Source organism: Aedes aegypti, chromosome 2 (assembly GCF_002204515.2).
Source record: "Aedes aegypti strain LVP_AGWG chromosome 2, AaegL5.0 Primary Assembly, whole genome shotgun sequence".
NCBI classification, from domain to species: Eukaryota; Metazoa; Arthropoda; class Insecta; order Diptera; family Culicidae; genus Aedes; species Aedes aegypti.
Genome location: NC_035108.1, coordinates 63,101,346 through 63,116,762, shown reverse-complemented (window position 1 = coordinate 63,116,762; position 15,417 = coordinate 63,101,346). Strand labels below are relative to the sequence as shown.

General features: G+C 38.3%; 1 protein-coding gene across 1 annotated transcript; it reads left to right on the top strand.

Annotated features, from left to right (window-relative positions):
- Nucleotides 1-3,136: 3,136 nt before the first annotated feature.
- LOC5574289 (activating signal cointegrator 1 complex subunit 1) lies at nucleotides 3,137-15,412 on the top strand. Its single transcript, XM_001661276.2, has 4 exons — nucleotides 3,137-3,388; nucleotides 10,723-10,810; nucleotides 10,876-11,301; nucleotides 14,939-15,412. The coding sequence occupies exons 1-4, from the start codon at nucleotides 3,268-3,270 to the stop codon at nucleotides 15,378-15,380; spliced, it is 1,077 nt and encodes a 358-aa protein (XP_001661326.1). The 5' UTR covers nucleotides 3,137-3,267; the 3' UTR covers nucleotides 15,381-15,412.
- Nucleotides 15,413-15,417: the final 5 nt, after the last annotated feature.

The following is a 15,417-nucleotide window of genomic DNA, read 5'->3' as shown; positions in this document are numbered from 1 at the left end:
TAACAGATGTAAACAAATCAGTGGGTGGTATTTATTTTATAAATTTTGTTGACGGCGGCTTTGGCTCTGAGGCTTGGGTGGGATGGTGAAGAGGTGAAAATGGGGAGAACGAGTGGATGGATTGACAGTGCTGAGCGCCACATATCGCACAGTGGCGCATGGTCGGACAAAACCTTAAACATTAAGGTTTTCAAAATAGCTTTTTAAATATTTCTTTTACATTTCTATACAGTCGGTGTTCAGACATACTGGTTATCAATGGTATCAGATAAACGTACCCCAAAGTATTTAAATTATAAAAATTACTGCATTATTTACTGTTATAATGAAATCTAATAAGTGGAGAAAATGGAAATTCGCAGCAGTTCTTGAAATATCGCGAATTATCAAGGCGACACAACCAAAATTTCGCGGCTTTGTCTGTGTCCTAAACTTTTTCTTAGGGTCACCATCCGTAATGATGTAGCATGACATGTCCTGATTTTCAGAGTTTGCTTGTTAAACAAATCCAATGAGTTTTGCACAGAATTGCACAATATCAATCATATCAACTGATGGCTGATGGACTTAAACTATCAATATCACTATCGAGCTATCAATATACAGTAGACCTGTTCATATTTAAAAAATGTCTGGAAATCTACCGGTCAAGCAGTATTCGGAATTCCAACGCTAAGAACAATATCTGGTCAAATTTTCAGCTCATTTGATCATGTCATCATGTCTGGAATTAAAAAATCCGAAATTTCCATGCAGGCATGCTGTTCAGTGAAAACAATTCGTGAAAAAAGAGATTTTCAAGAACCTCGAGATACAAACCTCATCCAAACTATGTTAAAACTTGCTCCAATCATAAAATTGTGTTCGGCAAAAGTTCGTAGAATTGGATAAACTACTATGTAGAAGTATTTCCGATAAAGTTTGATGTTTCGTTCGGTAGTTATGATTTTTTAAAGCTTGAAAATAGCGCAAAAACACATAATTGATTTGAAGCACAACTAAATTTACTCTAAATTGAGTGAAATTTTGGCCAGAAGTTCATTTTGCAATGAAAAATCAAAGTGTTGGTTGACTGGGGAGTTTCCAGACATTTTTGAAAATATGAATAGGTCTACTCGATATCGACTCATGGAACCATACTAGAAACAAAATTTCATGGTAACTATGATGGTCCCTTGAAACAGCTTTCCAAAGGGTTGCTGTTCCATAACTCGATATTTCCATGAGTCGATGGTCCCTTCAATATCGACTCATGGAGGTTTCACTGTAATTTTGATTTGACAATCAAGAACAGTGAAGCCACACCGCCCTCTAGATCACAGTCACTGCAGAATGAGTGATCACGAGGTAATTATCCAAGCTATTAAGGCTAAGTAGTTCGTCATTCGTTTCGGCAACAATGATGACTTTTCAGCTTGCATTTCAAAGTGATAAAACTCAGTCTTCATAGTTTATATTAACTTGAAAACGTATCACTGTACGCGCTAACATGCATAAAGTATGCTGATACATTTTCAGCAGTGCCAGTGCAAAACCAACTGATTTTCTTTGATTCAAAATCGTGAGATGAATTAGCAATAATCATCAACGACGCGTACAAATTTCAATGACGGCCTACTTCGCCTTAATGTTTTTTGGTGACCAACAAAAAGTGTCCATCCGTCCACAGCACCACGGTATACACAATAAGGTAGGTATACCCACGTGTAAACAATGATTTTCCAGCAAAACATGTGTCGTCATTCCTATCGTCAAGCATGAGGCCTGGAGGATAGTAAAGGAGAGCAGGCCTTGCTTTCTTTTGCACGCGTTCGAGTTTGCTATAGGAATGACGTCACTGCCAAATGTCATTTTTCGGAGCATAATACCTTGCTTCTTTTTACCGTGCACAGCACTGTCAAAAATATCGTACTGATAAGTTGCCGTTTTATTAGCTTAATTTAAGACTCAACTTAACCTTTCAGTGATATCCATATTCTATCACCATCAGTGCACTGGTGATGGAATAACCAGCATGATGTTGATGATATACAGAATGATCTGAGTTGTATCGCAGTCGGCCAGTCGAAATCAGCAAATTTTGAGCCTTGATAGTGACAGCGAGCAACTCTGAATTTTGCACGAGGCTGGCCCCTTGTAACATTGTTTAAGTTGGCTAGGAGAAGCAGTTTGTCAAGGCTACTTCGGCTGCATGTGTTAAGTGCTATATGCACTGGCCCCTCCCCGAAGTTTGCCGATTTTTTCTCTGTAAAAAAATAACTTCTCGCATAATTTCTGATCTCGCCCTAAAAGCCATTGGTAACCAGGTGTGTAGTCTATTGTTACTGATGAAACGAATGGATTTACATATCTCGCATAACTTCTGATCTCGCCCTAAAAGCCATTGGTAACCATGTGTGTAGCTCATTCTGAGCATTTGAATGGATTTTCATGTTATTTAACAACGCTGTAGGGAAGAAAGGATCATTATCTACCTGCCCGTGTTGTTGGTTTGGATGCTTATTCCACAGACAAACAGACGTAACACTTAGAACAAATTTATTCAAAATCCATCGCCCAGTTTACCCCATCATCATCTGGTGAGCATGTTGCACGAAAAGGTGTTTCGTGCAACAAGACCGGCAGATGGCGGTAGTGTGAAACGTCAAATGCGAAGAAAAACGATGCGCGCGCCTCTGGTTGTGAGATTTGTAACATCGTTAATTTGAAATGATCGTTAAATCAGTGGTCGATGGAAATTTCGTCAGTGTTACGTCTGTTAGTCTGTGCTTATTCTTTCATGACTCAGAAACAACGAGCTACACACGTGGCTACCAATGGCTTTTAGGGCGTTATCTCAGGGTATGCGAGATATTATTTTACAGTCCTACGAAGAAGAGAAGATCTTTTTCTATCTGCCAGTGGTTGTAGTTTTTATCTTGGTCCATTGATTTGCTCAAAAACAACGAGCTACACACTCAGTTACCAATGGCTTTTAGGGCGAGATCAGAAATCATGCATGACTTGATTAATTGTAAAATAGTTAAATAAATAAAATTAAAATTTATTTAATACGTTTAGGTATATTTGTTTCATTTAAAATTAATTAAAGTTGTGAGGTTTTGACCGACATTTGTATGTAGCCGCGCCACTGTGTACCGGATTAAACATATTCGTATGTTATTTACTGCGTAGAAGTTGAGCTGTGCGTTGTAATTAAACTTCAATAGAAAAGTGTTAAACTCAATAAGATTGCTTGACCCGAAGTGTTTAGAAGCAGTCGACGAGATGGATGTGATGTCACCGCAGTTGATGTGGATCGGCACCAGGTGTTACCGAGTGAACCAAACGTCTTCGGAACACCGGTGCGATCAGCAGGCCGAGGAAAGCAAGCCATACGTCGAAGAAGGTATGTTCTGGAGGTGGGGGTCTTGGGGGGCTGGGTGAAATCAAAAAGAAAAGGTATACCTACACGGAAAATATTTCTCTTTTAAATATTTTTTGCTTATTAATACTTCACTGTGCTCCTTAGACCGTTATTATCAGACAAAAAAAACTGAATCAAAATTTATGAACACCAGTCGCTTTCTATGACTAAGCTGCATGTGTGGGGGAATGGTAGAATCAATTCTCCCTAACTAAAGGGACCATCGATTTAGGGAGGTATGTAAAGCACACATTTATCGAACATATCATTATTTTTAGTTAATTTTTTTTGACGAAATACATTCAGAATACAGCTGGTAGCCGTCAGTCAGGTAAATAATAGTGACTTTATTGACCAAAATGATCAAAATAGTGACCTAAAAGTGCCTTCAAAACTACAAGTATCAGTCATAAGAATGACTATGATAATATGTTCTATGTGAATATTAACAAATCTACATATTGGGTAAATTTAAAATGCAGAGAAGTGCAGTAATTTCAAATATTTCTTAACAGTTATCTATGGATAAGACTTGATTGTCATAAATGGTCAAAAACCTGGCGCATTGGAGATTTTCCTCTCCTTGGTTTTGCGGCCTTGCCGCGATGGGAGGGCATAATCCATTAGCCCATATGATAAAAACCAAAGGCGTAACCTGTAGTGGTGGTATCACATTTTGGAATTTTTTGCTTGAAGCCGCGTCATAATTCATATGGCATAGAAGCAATAATATCTCGGATGTGATCCAACGAAAATTCTGCGTCATTGATAGAATTGATGCCCATTTCAAATATTATCTATTCGAAGTGGACATTAATACTATTGGTGACAATCAGTTTGCCTTTTGCTAACCGGAATGATCCGTAGCCACTCTTACTATTAGCTAGCTAAACACATCGTTATTATATACGAGGTAGGGAATATTACTCTGAGGAAAATTACTAGTAGATTCACTGAGTAGAAATAAGTGACGATACACTTATTTTAATATGGGTTTTACATTTCCATAATACGAAATACCGTTTGACTCATATTCCGAACACTTAAGGCCAACAGTGACTTCAAATGCATCTTATTGGCATAAATCGGCTGATATTTGTGTAAATTTTATTTTTCTTCGCAAAGTCTAAATGTTAGCTGTTGGGTGTACCGATAATAATGTTGATTTAGTTAGTTTTAGTATTGTTTTTACGTAAAAGTATGGAACAACATTTTGATTCAAATGCCGAGTTCATTCTGTCTCATATTCCGAACACCTTGATTCAAATTCCGAACAGCACGAATAAATCGTATTCAAATCAATAATTTCGCAAATAAGTTTATCTGAGCATGTTCTACTGGTCTCAAACTAGAGAATCATCACTACTCCCGCGGAATAAATTATATTGGAGACGTTAAAATTGAATTGCAATTGACTACCATTCCCTTGTTATTTGGTGACATATTTCAGCGAAACATTTCAACCAAATCGCCATACAAAAACCGAGTGTTCGGAATATGAGTCTGTTCTGAATTTGAGACAAAACGGTACCGTCAAACGGGGTGACTTGCAACACTTTTCAACTTCAATCAACCAAAACCATGATCTAAACGTAATCTAAAAATCCAAATTCCTTGTAGAACTTTGAATGGCCGGCTCGCCTACAAAATGAGATGATAGAAAATTGAATCGAATTATTTTGTTATATCAAAAGTCATCAAAAAGGTGAAATTTTTTAAATGTCCTTGTGCGGGGTGACTTGCAACACTCACTGCTAATTTAGTTTTTTCCAACAAAATGTTGATATTTTTTATTAGTCACACTTGTTAAGTATTGTTATTCATGTATTTAAAGCATTCGAACCAGTACAAGAACATTTAGAATACATTTTTGTAAAAAAATAATGGAGCTATTTTTGTATGGGAAAAAGAGGCGTTAAATCACCAAAGTCCAATATCTTAACTGAACAATATTTTTAACGAGTGTTTGTAGTTAATTGATGAATTATTACTCTTTTGATTATAAAGTAGACCTAACACAAAAGTTTTTAACTTTTATAAAACTCTAAATTGCTTTTCTCAGAAGCAAGGGAATATGGGTATATTTCAAAAACTACCACGTCACAATACGAATAAAAAACAGTGTTCATGTGGGCACCATAGCCTAGTCCGTCTGAGTATTGGTCCTGGTAGAGGGGAAACTTGGTAAAAGCCAGACCGAGGGTTCAGCCTTGACAAGTTAAGCTGTCAGGCAGCTCCAACTGAATACCATTCAGAAAAAAAAGGCCTGGCGCATTGGAGATTTATCTTATCATATTTTTTACGAGACGAATATTAGCCTTTTTATTTCTGAAATAACTCAAAAAAAAAAAAAATAAATTCATGAACTCTGATAAGGGGTCATTCAAATGGTCGGCGTTAAGTCAAAGGGGACCAAGTACAAAACTTGGGAAAATTGGATTATTCTCTCATTAGATGCAAAATTTCCTTACCTCCGGTTCACTTTGACCAGATTTGATGAATGCTGTAAACTGCGAGAGATATGTAACAAATTTACTTTGGGTGATCAATAAAAATCGATAAAAGTGTGCAGTCAGAGAGGACCAAAGTGCTCATTACCATAACAGCAAAAATGATCAGAGCGCTGAGGAATGCGAGGAAATGAAAAACATTTCAAGAGATTTGTCAGATTTTTCGACATAGAATGATGCTTCGGCTCATCCATCAATAGAAATTTATAAATACTACTTAGGGTAACCAATATATTTTGGACCCCTATATATTTTGGACCTCCTGGGCCATTTTCCTGCAAATTTCCCAGTTTAAATCGATAGAACAACTCAATTTGCATACCATTTGGAAAGATAGGACTATTCCGCACTTGCCCCAACCGTTTGTACACAAAAAATGTGTTTATTTTATCTGAAATTAATTTAATTTAATCGGTTTATCCATGCAACCGTTACAACACGTTACACAGAAAAATTGAAGCCGTCAGAATTTTTGCAAATTTAAACAAATTTTTTTTTTCAAATTTCTGAACTAAAAGCGTAGAATTTCTTCGGTTTTCCATTGGCAATCGAATGATTAGACTATGGAAAAGCATATTATACAACCAGTGTCGTGGACTTTGTCGTCAAACGATAAAAAATGCCGAGGGTCCAAAATATACACTTTGAGGGTCCAAAATGTATTGGTGTGTCCAAAATGATGAAAAACAGTGCTTCACAATTTGATTATTTTCGACGTTTTGTGGATCCTACATGACCGTAGGGGCATTTTTATCTCGTAGAGGAAGTTTTTCTCTACATTTTAGCATGTTCTTTGACTTGGTTACGCTGTGCAATTAATTGATTGTGAGCTTGAGCTTGAGCTTGAGCTTGATTGGCCGCCCGTGGATGCACTCCAGTATTGCCAGATCAGCTGCACTTACACAAGGAACCAACCGAATGACTGCTTGGGACTAACAGGCATCCTCAGTGTATAAGTGCTGGTGATCTTCTATTTTTAGGCAACAATGGCACCTGCCACGTCAGAATGCTGACCAATGAGGGGAAGGGGGAGGAATTGATGATGCATTGAACTGACACCCACGTAGACCGTATATTCCACTGCATCCACGTCAGTTCATGCGGGAGTGTATGGATTGGGGGAAAGGCATGGCAGAGAGGTTTGCTTTTGTGGTTAGCAGACTGCCTATGTATCAGGCGTAAGAAAGGCGTGCGCGTGGAAGTAGGAAGCGTTAGGGAAACGGTTTCTTTTCCGTCTCTGGTTCTAGCGTTTGCTATGAACGAATAGTTTGAGTGTGATATATTTAGAATGGAAGATAGAAGCAAGTGAGAGATATACAACTACAAAGTACGAGGAAAGGGACGGGCCTGGGATTGAACCCATGACCTTCTGCATATGAAGCAGAAGCGGTAGCCATCAGACTACCAACCCCGTCAGCTGTGCAATTAATTGATTGTGGCAAAAAACTAAAATCACTTCCTTAGGGGGCCCAAAATACGACCGTTACCCTAATTCGATGCATTTGATTTTGATTTTTGACCATTTACTATATTTGGATGGGTGGTTAGAAATTGCATCAATTTCTGTGCAGACAGAGCGGACCAAGTGTTGAAAAGCACTAAACTGATTGATTATTGCATTTTTGAGTTAATTTCAGAGTCCAATAGAAGTTTATGGTAGTTCTATGGTGTATGTATGGAATGTGATAGAACCCGCTTATTGGTCTACCGGGTACCCCCGTTGGTTTGACCACATTTAATCTGAACACTTTTTAACCTTCGGGCTGTCGCGCTGTTGTACTTTGTACAACAGTTGTGATTTATACGCTATCATTTTACAACAAAGATATCTATCGACACCAAATCAAATTGTATTCCTCAAGACTCTTCTTAAGAACAGTACTCGACGGTTTTCATTTACAGTATGACCCTTTATAATGCGGTAAAATCAACAAATGTACATGAAATTCGCATAATAATGAACGCACTATATACGGTTCGAGTAAACCACAGTTTTAAATCGGTATATCTCAAAATCCAGATAATATAGAAACTTGGGGTCTTTAGTAAAGTTGTTCTGGAGGCGAAGCGCTATCTGATGGTACCGCATTTAATTCGGAATTTGACCGCTAGGTGGCACTAGTGGGCATGGAAGTTTTACTTTTGTTTTGCAAATATTTCAGGATCCTGATCATTTAGAAGGATGGCGTCTTCGGCAAAGTTGTTTAGTAAGTTAAGGACTATCATTGTTCGAATCAACTAAATTCAAAATTTTGCCGAATCAACTAAATTCAAAATTTTGCCACAAGGCGGCGCTAGTGTGCATGAACCTTTTGTTTGCAGATATCTTAGGAGCCTGACCACTTAGAGAGATAGTGTCTTCGGCAAAGTAGTTCAGTAGCTCAAGGACTATCATTATTTGGGGCAAAACATATGATATTTGCCACCAGGCGGCGCTAGTGAGCATGATTTTTTTGTTTTGTGGATACAGCAGGCTCTTGACTTTTTAGACAGGCTCCTTCAGCAAAGTTGTTCAGAAGCTCAGGAACTATCATTATTTTACAAAATCTCGGACTTTAAGGATTAAACAAAGAAATAAACTACTGAGCAACTATGTCGAAGACGCCATCTTTCTAAGTGATCAGACTCCTGAGATATTTGCGAAACAAATGTTTTATGCTCACTACCGTCGCCTGGTGGCAAAATTTTGAATCAACTAGCTCTGACAATGATTGTTCATAAGTTACCGAGCAACTTTGCCGAAGACGCCATCTTTCTAAGTGGTCAGGATCCTGAGATCTGCGATACAAAAGTTTCATGCTCACTAGCGCCGCCTAGTGGCAAAATCCCGAATTTCATGGCTAAAATAATGATGGCCCTTGAGCTACTGAACAACTTTGCCGAACACGTCATCTTTCTAAGTGGTCAGACTCCTGAGATATTCGCAAAACCAAGGGTGTTGTACAAAGTACAACGCGCGACTACTCGCGTTACAAAAAATCGCGCGACGACCGAAAGGTTTATTTGTACCCCGCTAATTTGCACATTGTTCAGATTAAAAATGGATGTTCAAATTGAAACTGAACCCCGATGGTTTGCATGAGGTATCGTTCAAATCAACGGGGGTGTACGGTAGTATATTTTGGTCGGTATTCAAGATTTTCACTTGGTCCACTTTGACTGAACACATATTTGAATATTTCAGGTCCTTAATGCAATGACCCTGCAAAACCTTACTTTTAAAGCAATCGTAATACCACTGATTTCGGTATTGACGATATGGATTATTGAAAAAAATACGATACTGGTGTCGAAGGGTCTTGATAATCTGCTTATCATAGAGATATGCACCCGGTTTGACCACTGAAGCATTAAATGATTGTTATTTTCCTAGAAATTGTTCAGTCAGGGTGAACCAACTCACTGAACGGTGATGTTTAGTTCAATCAGAGTGGACCAAGTACACATAGTCCATCAAAAAATCGTTCTATCAGAGGTTTGGATTTTGATTTTTCATGATTACCACTTCACATTATGTTGTTTGAAAGTAACACAAAGATGTGTAGAAATATTGAGCTAAAATTTAAACGAGTTTAAAAATTACAAAGCGTTAGAATTTAAACCCATTTTTCTCAAAATATGAAAATTGGCACTTGGTCCACTCTGGCTTAACGCCGACCAAATATGAAGTCCACCATTTGGGGTCGGGCGGGGGTTGGTCTCGAAACAATGGACGTCATATTTGAATCTTCCCTAAACTAACCAGATAGAATTTTTTAGTAAAATTTCTGTTCATGAAGAACTTACTGGCAAAAATTCATTTGAAATAGAGGTGCAAAACGAATTACTTGAAGCATTTCTTAACAAATCTGTGGAATAAATCGAGGGAAAATGTTTGCTTGTTTAAAAAATAGTAGCGAAACCCGTGAATCAGGGTGACACATGTCGAAATCCAAACATAACTGGCACAATGGCCGACTTGTGCCCCTACTCTCGATTGCAAAGGAACTAATCTGCTAAAATAATAAACGTACAAAGTCGATCTTCATATTTTAAACTTTCTAACTGTACACAAAGGTAAAAGAGAAATTGCACTGTAGTTTCTTTCTGTTTGTGTTTGAAAAGCTAACCCAGCATTAAATTCCATTTCCATCGGATCACAAAAAGGTGACTTTAGTGACATTTTTCAGAAAAAAGTGATTTTAGTGACTTTTTAGTGATAAGGTAAAAAAGTGACCAAGTCACTAAATGTGCCCTGGAAATAGTAATTTCGACGTAAAAAATAGTAAATTATGAACATATCTTCCTACATGAACTTTTTGAACAGTCTTCAAAAATTTTAAATAAAATATCCCTCAACCATGGTCAACCTTCATTAATATAGTGGGCCTCGTGGCTGTGCGGTTAGAACCGTCAGGCATTTAAGCGCATCGTGTTATGGGGTGTGGGCTCGATTCCCGCTTCAGCCATTGAAAATTTTCGACAGGAATGCCACTGGAGCATGCTTGTCCGTTGTCCAGTGTTAAATTACAGTCTGTGCAGCTAAATGGTTGAAAACGGTGTCCGTGTCTTTTATGTACTACATATCAGCATACGTTCGAGTACTCTTTCGATCGAAAACCATTTTTCGTACGAATTGAATTCGATCGAAAGTTGGTTGAATAACAGGATATTAAATTTGAAGTCCCATAACCAATCTGAATATTTTACCTTACTAGGTATACCGAGGAATTTCTACTATTACGCTTGAACCTTAAGCCTTCTATCATTTTGATTTTCACATAAAGATGGGCTATCTTATTACATAACTTCTTCATTCTTCCACAGATCTCTATGAGGAAGATGATCGCGACCTTGACTACAATATTCAACCCATTGATGGTGGTAAACTTCAGACTTCTTTTCATGTTCCATCGTAAGTTGTTCATTGGAAATAACAGTCCTTCCCCTTAACTTTCTAACACCATTTCAACCCGCCAGGGCCTTCTTTTCGATGATCATTGGCAACAAGGGAACCACTCGGCGCCGTTTGGAAGCGGAAACCAAAACACAGATCGTCGTACCGAAGCAGGGCACCGAGGGCGACGTGGTCATCAAGGGAACATCGGCCAAAGCCATCACGGCATGCCGTCAGCGTATCGAGCTGATGGTCCTGGCTGCACGCAATAAGCAACATTTCACGCATTTCCTGTCCGTTCCGCTGACTTCGGACGATATCAAGTCCAACTACCTAAAGTTCCGGGAGAAAGTCCTTACCGAACTACCCAGCGGGTTCCATTTGGACGAATCGTTGTTCCAGAAGCCGGAGAAGCTGCACCTGACGCTGTGCATGATGAGTCTGATGGACAACGTGGACCGAGCCCATGCGGCTCAGCTGCTGCAGGACTGCCGGGAGTCGATCATTGAGTGAGTGATACTAATGACACACTACTGTGATTTTTTTTTGAAATTGCAAGGCTATTAGCAGGTCACTTCTTAGAGACTTGGTCTCTACTTCGATGCAAGTCTCTATTTTTAACGGAAGATCTCTAATGTCTCTATTTTAAAGGGAAGATGTATAGCAGACCAAATCACAAATTTTCAAGAGCACAAATCTGGAGAACCAAAGGTCTATTTGAGCTAAAGACTAAAGACTAAAGCTAAAGATCTCTGGTCGTTACTAATCGATTAAGTTTTTAGCTCAAATGGATCTCCGATTGATTCTCCAGATTTGTGCTCTTGAAAATTTGTGGTTTAGCTTCGATTCATCTTCACCTTAACCAAAATGATCCCTAATATAAGGCCCTTTTTTCTTATTCTGCTTGCAATGAATACTGTTGAAAAATTTTAGTGGTTCCTGAGAAACTTTAAGAGACTATTAGACGACTATTCCACAGCTCTCTAAAATAATGTTATACAAAATTGAACAGTTCTGGCCCAACAAAAACATGTGTAATTTTAACACATGCTAAAAATTCTATTTTGTGCTGACTTCTTTATTTTACAATTTCTCAAATTTACTAACAGAAATGTTTAGTTTTGCTTAGTTTCTTGATGTGTCATCTTATTCTTCTTCTTGGTGGCATTACGTCCCCACTGGGACAGAGTCTGCTTATCAGCTTAGTTTTCTTATGAGCACTTCCACAGTTATTAACTGAGAGCTTTTTTCTGCCAAACTTGCCATTTTCGCATTCGTGTATCGGCAGCAGTGTCGTAAAATTTCAGCCGAATGATAACCGATCAGTGTGAAAACGAACAAAAACAAAATCCGCTGGCACGACTATGAGAGCGAATGCGACGAGAAAGAGAGTGGGTGCAAATCACGCACACATTCAGTTTCACCCACTGTTGGTGTCATTTCAAAATTGAATTTCACCCAGAGGCACTGAAATTTAAAATTGAATATAAAAAATTACAAATGAATTTTATATTACTGGTGTAAGAAAACGGCAATGTGAAGCCACCAGTTGATAAGTCATGTTTGTCTTTTAATAAATAAATACATATTTTGCAATTTGCGGATGTTTTTGTGGGGTATTCTGATGGAAATGAATTTTTGCACAAGCGAAATTGAATTTGCTGCCACCGAATGTCAGTAGATGGATGAGAACCAGTGTAGAATAAGTAATTGAAAGATTGAATGCATGTTCTACCAGATTCGTGCATGTTTTGTCAAAAAACCATTCACACAAAGAAGAATTCAACGATGACGGATCTAACTGAGAGTCGCAGTTGCTGACTGTACATTGAAATATGCAGACACTGATCGGCAGGCACGATGATACCTTATGCCTAGGAAAGTCCAGGAAATTTCCATTACGAAAGGATCCTGGACCGACCGGGAATCGAACCCAGACACCTTCAGCATGGCATTGTTTTGTAACCGCGGACTCTAACTATTTGGCTAAGGATGGTATTTTCGAATTCGAATCTTTTATTCTTTCAGGTTTCTTTTTGTTTTCTTGGTTTTCATTTGATTCCTTTCTTTATTAATTCCAGAGCTGGTAGCAGGTCTCTTTTTAGAGACTTGGTATTGTTAAACCTCCATGAGTCGATGTTCCATTACTCGATATCGACTCATGGAACCATACTAAAAATCAAATTTCATGGTTACTATGATGGTTCCATCAAACAACTTTCTATAGCATTGATGTTCCATGACTCGATATTTCCATGAGACTCATGGAGGTTTGACTGTATTTTAATACAGTGATACCTCCATGAGTCGATGTTCCATGACTCGATATCGACTCACGGAACCATTTTAGAAACAAAATTTCATGGTAACTATGATGGTCCCTTGAAACAGCTTTCCAAAGGATTGCTGTTCCATGACTCGATGTTTCCATGAGTCGATGGTCCCTTCAATATCGACTCATGGAGGTTTCACTGTACAAGCATCAAAAAAGTCTATGTTTATTTGAAGGTCTCTAAAGTCTCTTTTTTACCAAAATGTTTTTTAAAGTGACTACCATCAGTGCAGCAGTAGCCGCTCATCAAAAACATATTTGATGCAGCTGAATGAGTATAAAGTTCGCTAATATTTTTTCTAGTTTGTGTCGTTGCAATTGATGAATAAGTGCACCATTTGTAATTTAGCAGTTTCAACTTATTTAACATAATGGTTAAATACCATACAAAAGGTTTAATAAATGTAATCTATTGAAGTTTCTATTTCCTTTCACCTCAAGAAATAAAGCGAGGACATTTATTCCAAAAACTATCACGATTGGCTAAGTAACGAGTTGATATAGAGAAGAATAAATTCGGTTCCGTAATGCTATATACTGCATGAGCCCTCAGTTAAAAGTAATAAAATGTTTAATTTGGTTTTAGTCTTGTTTACTTCGTTTTAGATGTTTAAAGCAATTCAAATATCAAGAGTAATGAAAGGTATTCACATACTCTGTCTGATGGGTCGTCCAGCTAAGACTTTTTAAATAAAATATTTAAACAGGAATATTTCAATTTTTCACTGATACAATACTATGGATTTTCTGAAAGGTCAGACTATAAACTATAACCCTACGATGGAAAATTTTAGGTTCATTTAAGTTTGATAATATCGCGATCAGTGTTGACCAGACTCATTTCCCCGAAATTCGAATTATGAAGCCATGAACTGTTATGACTGTGCGTTGTATTCCTGAGATGGAGGGGGAGGTGGTTGGGCTTGAGTGTTGCACATGGGATCCGACAGTTTCGATCTCGGTGGGCCGCAATTCAAGTTTCGGTGAAATGATTCGCACTCACTCACTCTTTCATTTCATTTCACCGAAACTTGAATTGTGGCTCTCTGGAATCAAAATTGATCGAATTTGTGTGCAGTACTCAAGCTTAACCATCTGTTTTTTCTATCTTAGGAGGATAGAGCATGGTTGTAGTAGTTCGTGGCTTCGTAGTTCGGAAAATGTTATTTTCGGGGAAATTAGTCTGAGCAACACTGATCGCGATTCCAGGTAATGCATCAAGTAATTTCTTAAAAATTCAAACAACACGTTATTTAAAACGAGGTTGCTAAGATATTTCGAATACTTGCTGTTAATTTTTAAGTTTTTATAGATAGAGATGTATTTTTGTTTCTGAGCAAGTTTTTTGGATAACGGTTGTATTTTGAAGTCACATTTTAGTGACTTTTCGATGATTTTAGTCACTAAAGTTACTATCATTTTACTATCTGGCCGCCACCAGCCCTATCCTCTTTATTTCAGTTTGGACTATTTGGCTATTATAAAACGAAGCCAAACATCGAATTTTGAAGAGCACTAGTCCAGAGAACCAAACAGTGCTCTGAGTTTAAAATTTGTTCAATTGATTATCACCTGCATGTAACCAATCGGTTAAATTTTTAACGCGGTTCTTTAGACCTGTGAACATCGAAATTTAAAGTTTAGGTTCGTTATATAATCATTTTATAGTCTCTTGTTGGTTATCGTTTGGTCTTTTAATATTTTTTTGCTCCTGGTCGGTCTCTTTTATACAGGCAAGAGGTATCTGAAGTTTATATTCGGCAATTACTTAGTTGCTACGAGCTCTGAAGATTTCCAATCTTACTACTTTGCAGAATAACCCTGGCGGAGTTTGGCCCCATCGATGTGCGTCTGCACGGGTTGGCTTACATGAACGATGATCCCAGCTCGGTGGACGTTCTTTACGCCAAGGTGGAATCGGAACCGCTCCAGCGCATTGCCGACCAGTTGATGGAGTACTTCATTGCGAACGGGTTGATCAAGAGAGAGTATGATCACGTCAAGCTACACGCAACGTTGATCAACTCGACGTTTGGCCGGCACCATGCTCACAGCAGCGGTGAGGAAGGGGGCGATGACAAAAAGCACCACCATCACAAGCGCCACCGAAGGGAGAAGTTCGATGCCACGGAAATTTTACGGGAGTTTGGCGATTTCGATTTCGGAGTGCAGAAGGTTTCGGAGATACACCTGTCGCAGCGTTTCTCAACGGCTTGCAACGGGTTCTACGAGGCCACAGCCATGGTAAAGTTGTGAACAATAATTGATGTGTTTCTGGTTTTGTTGAATAGGC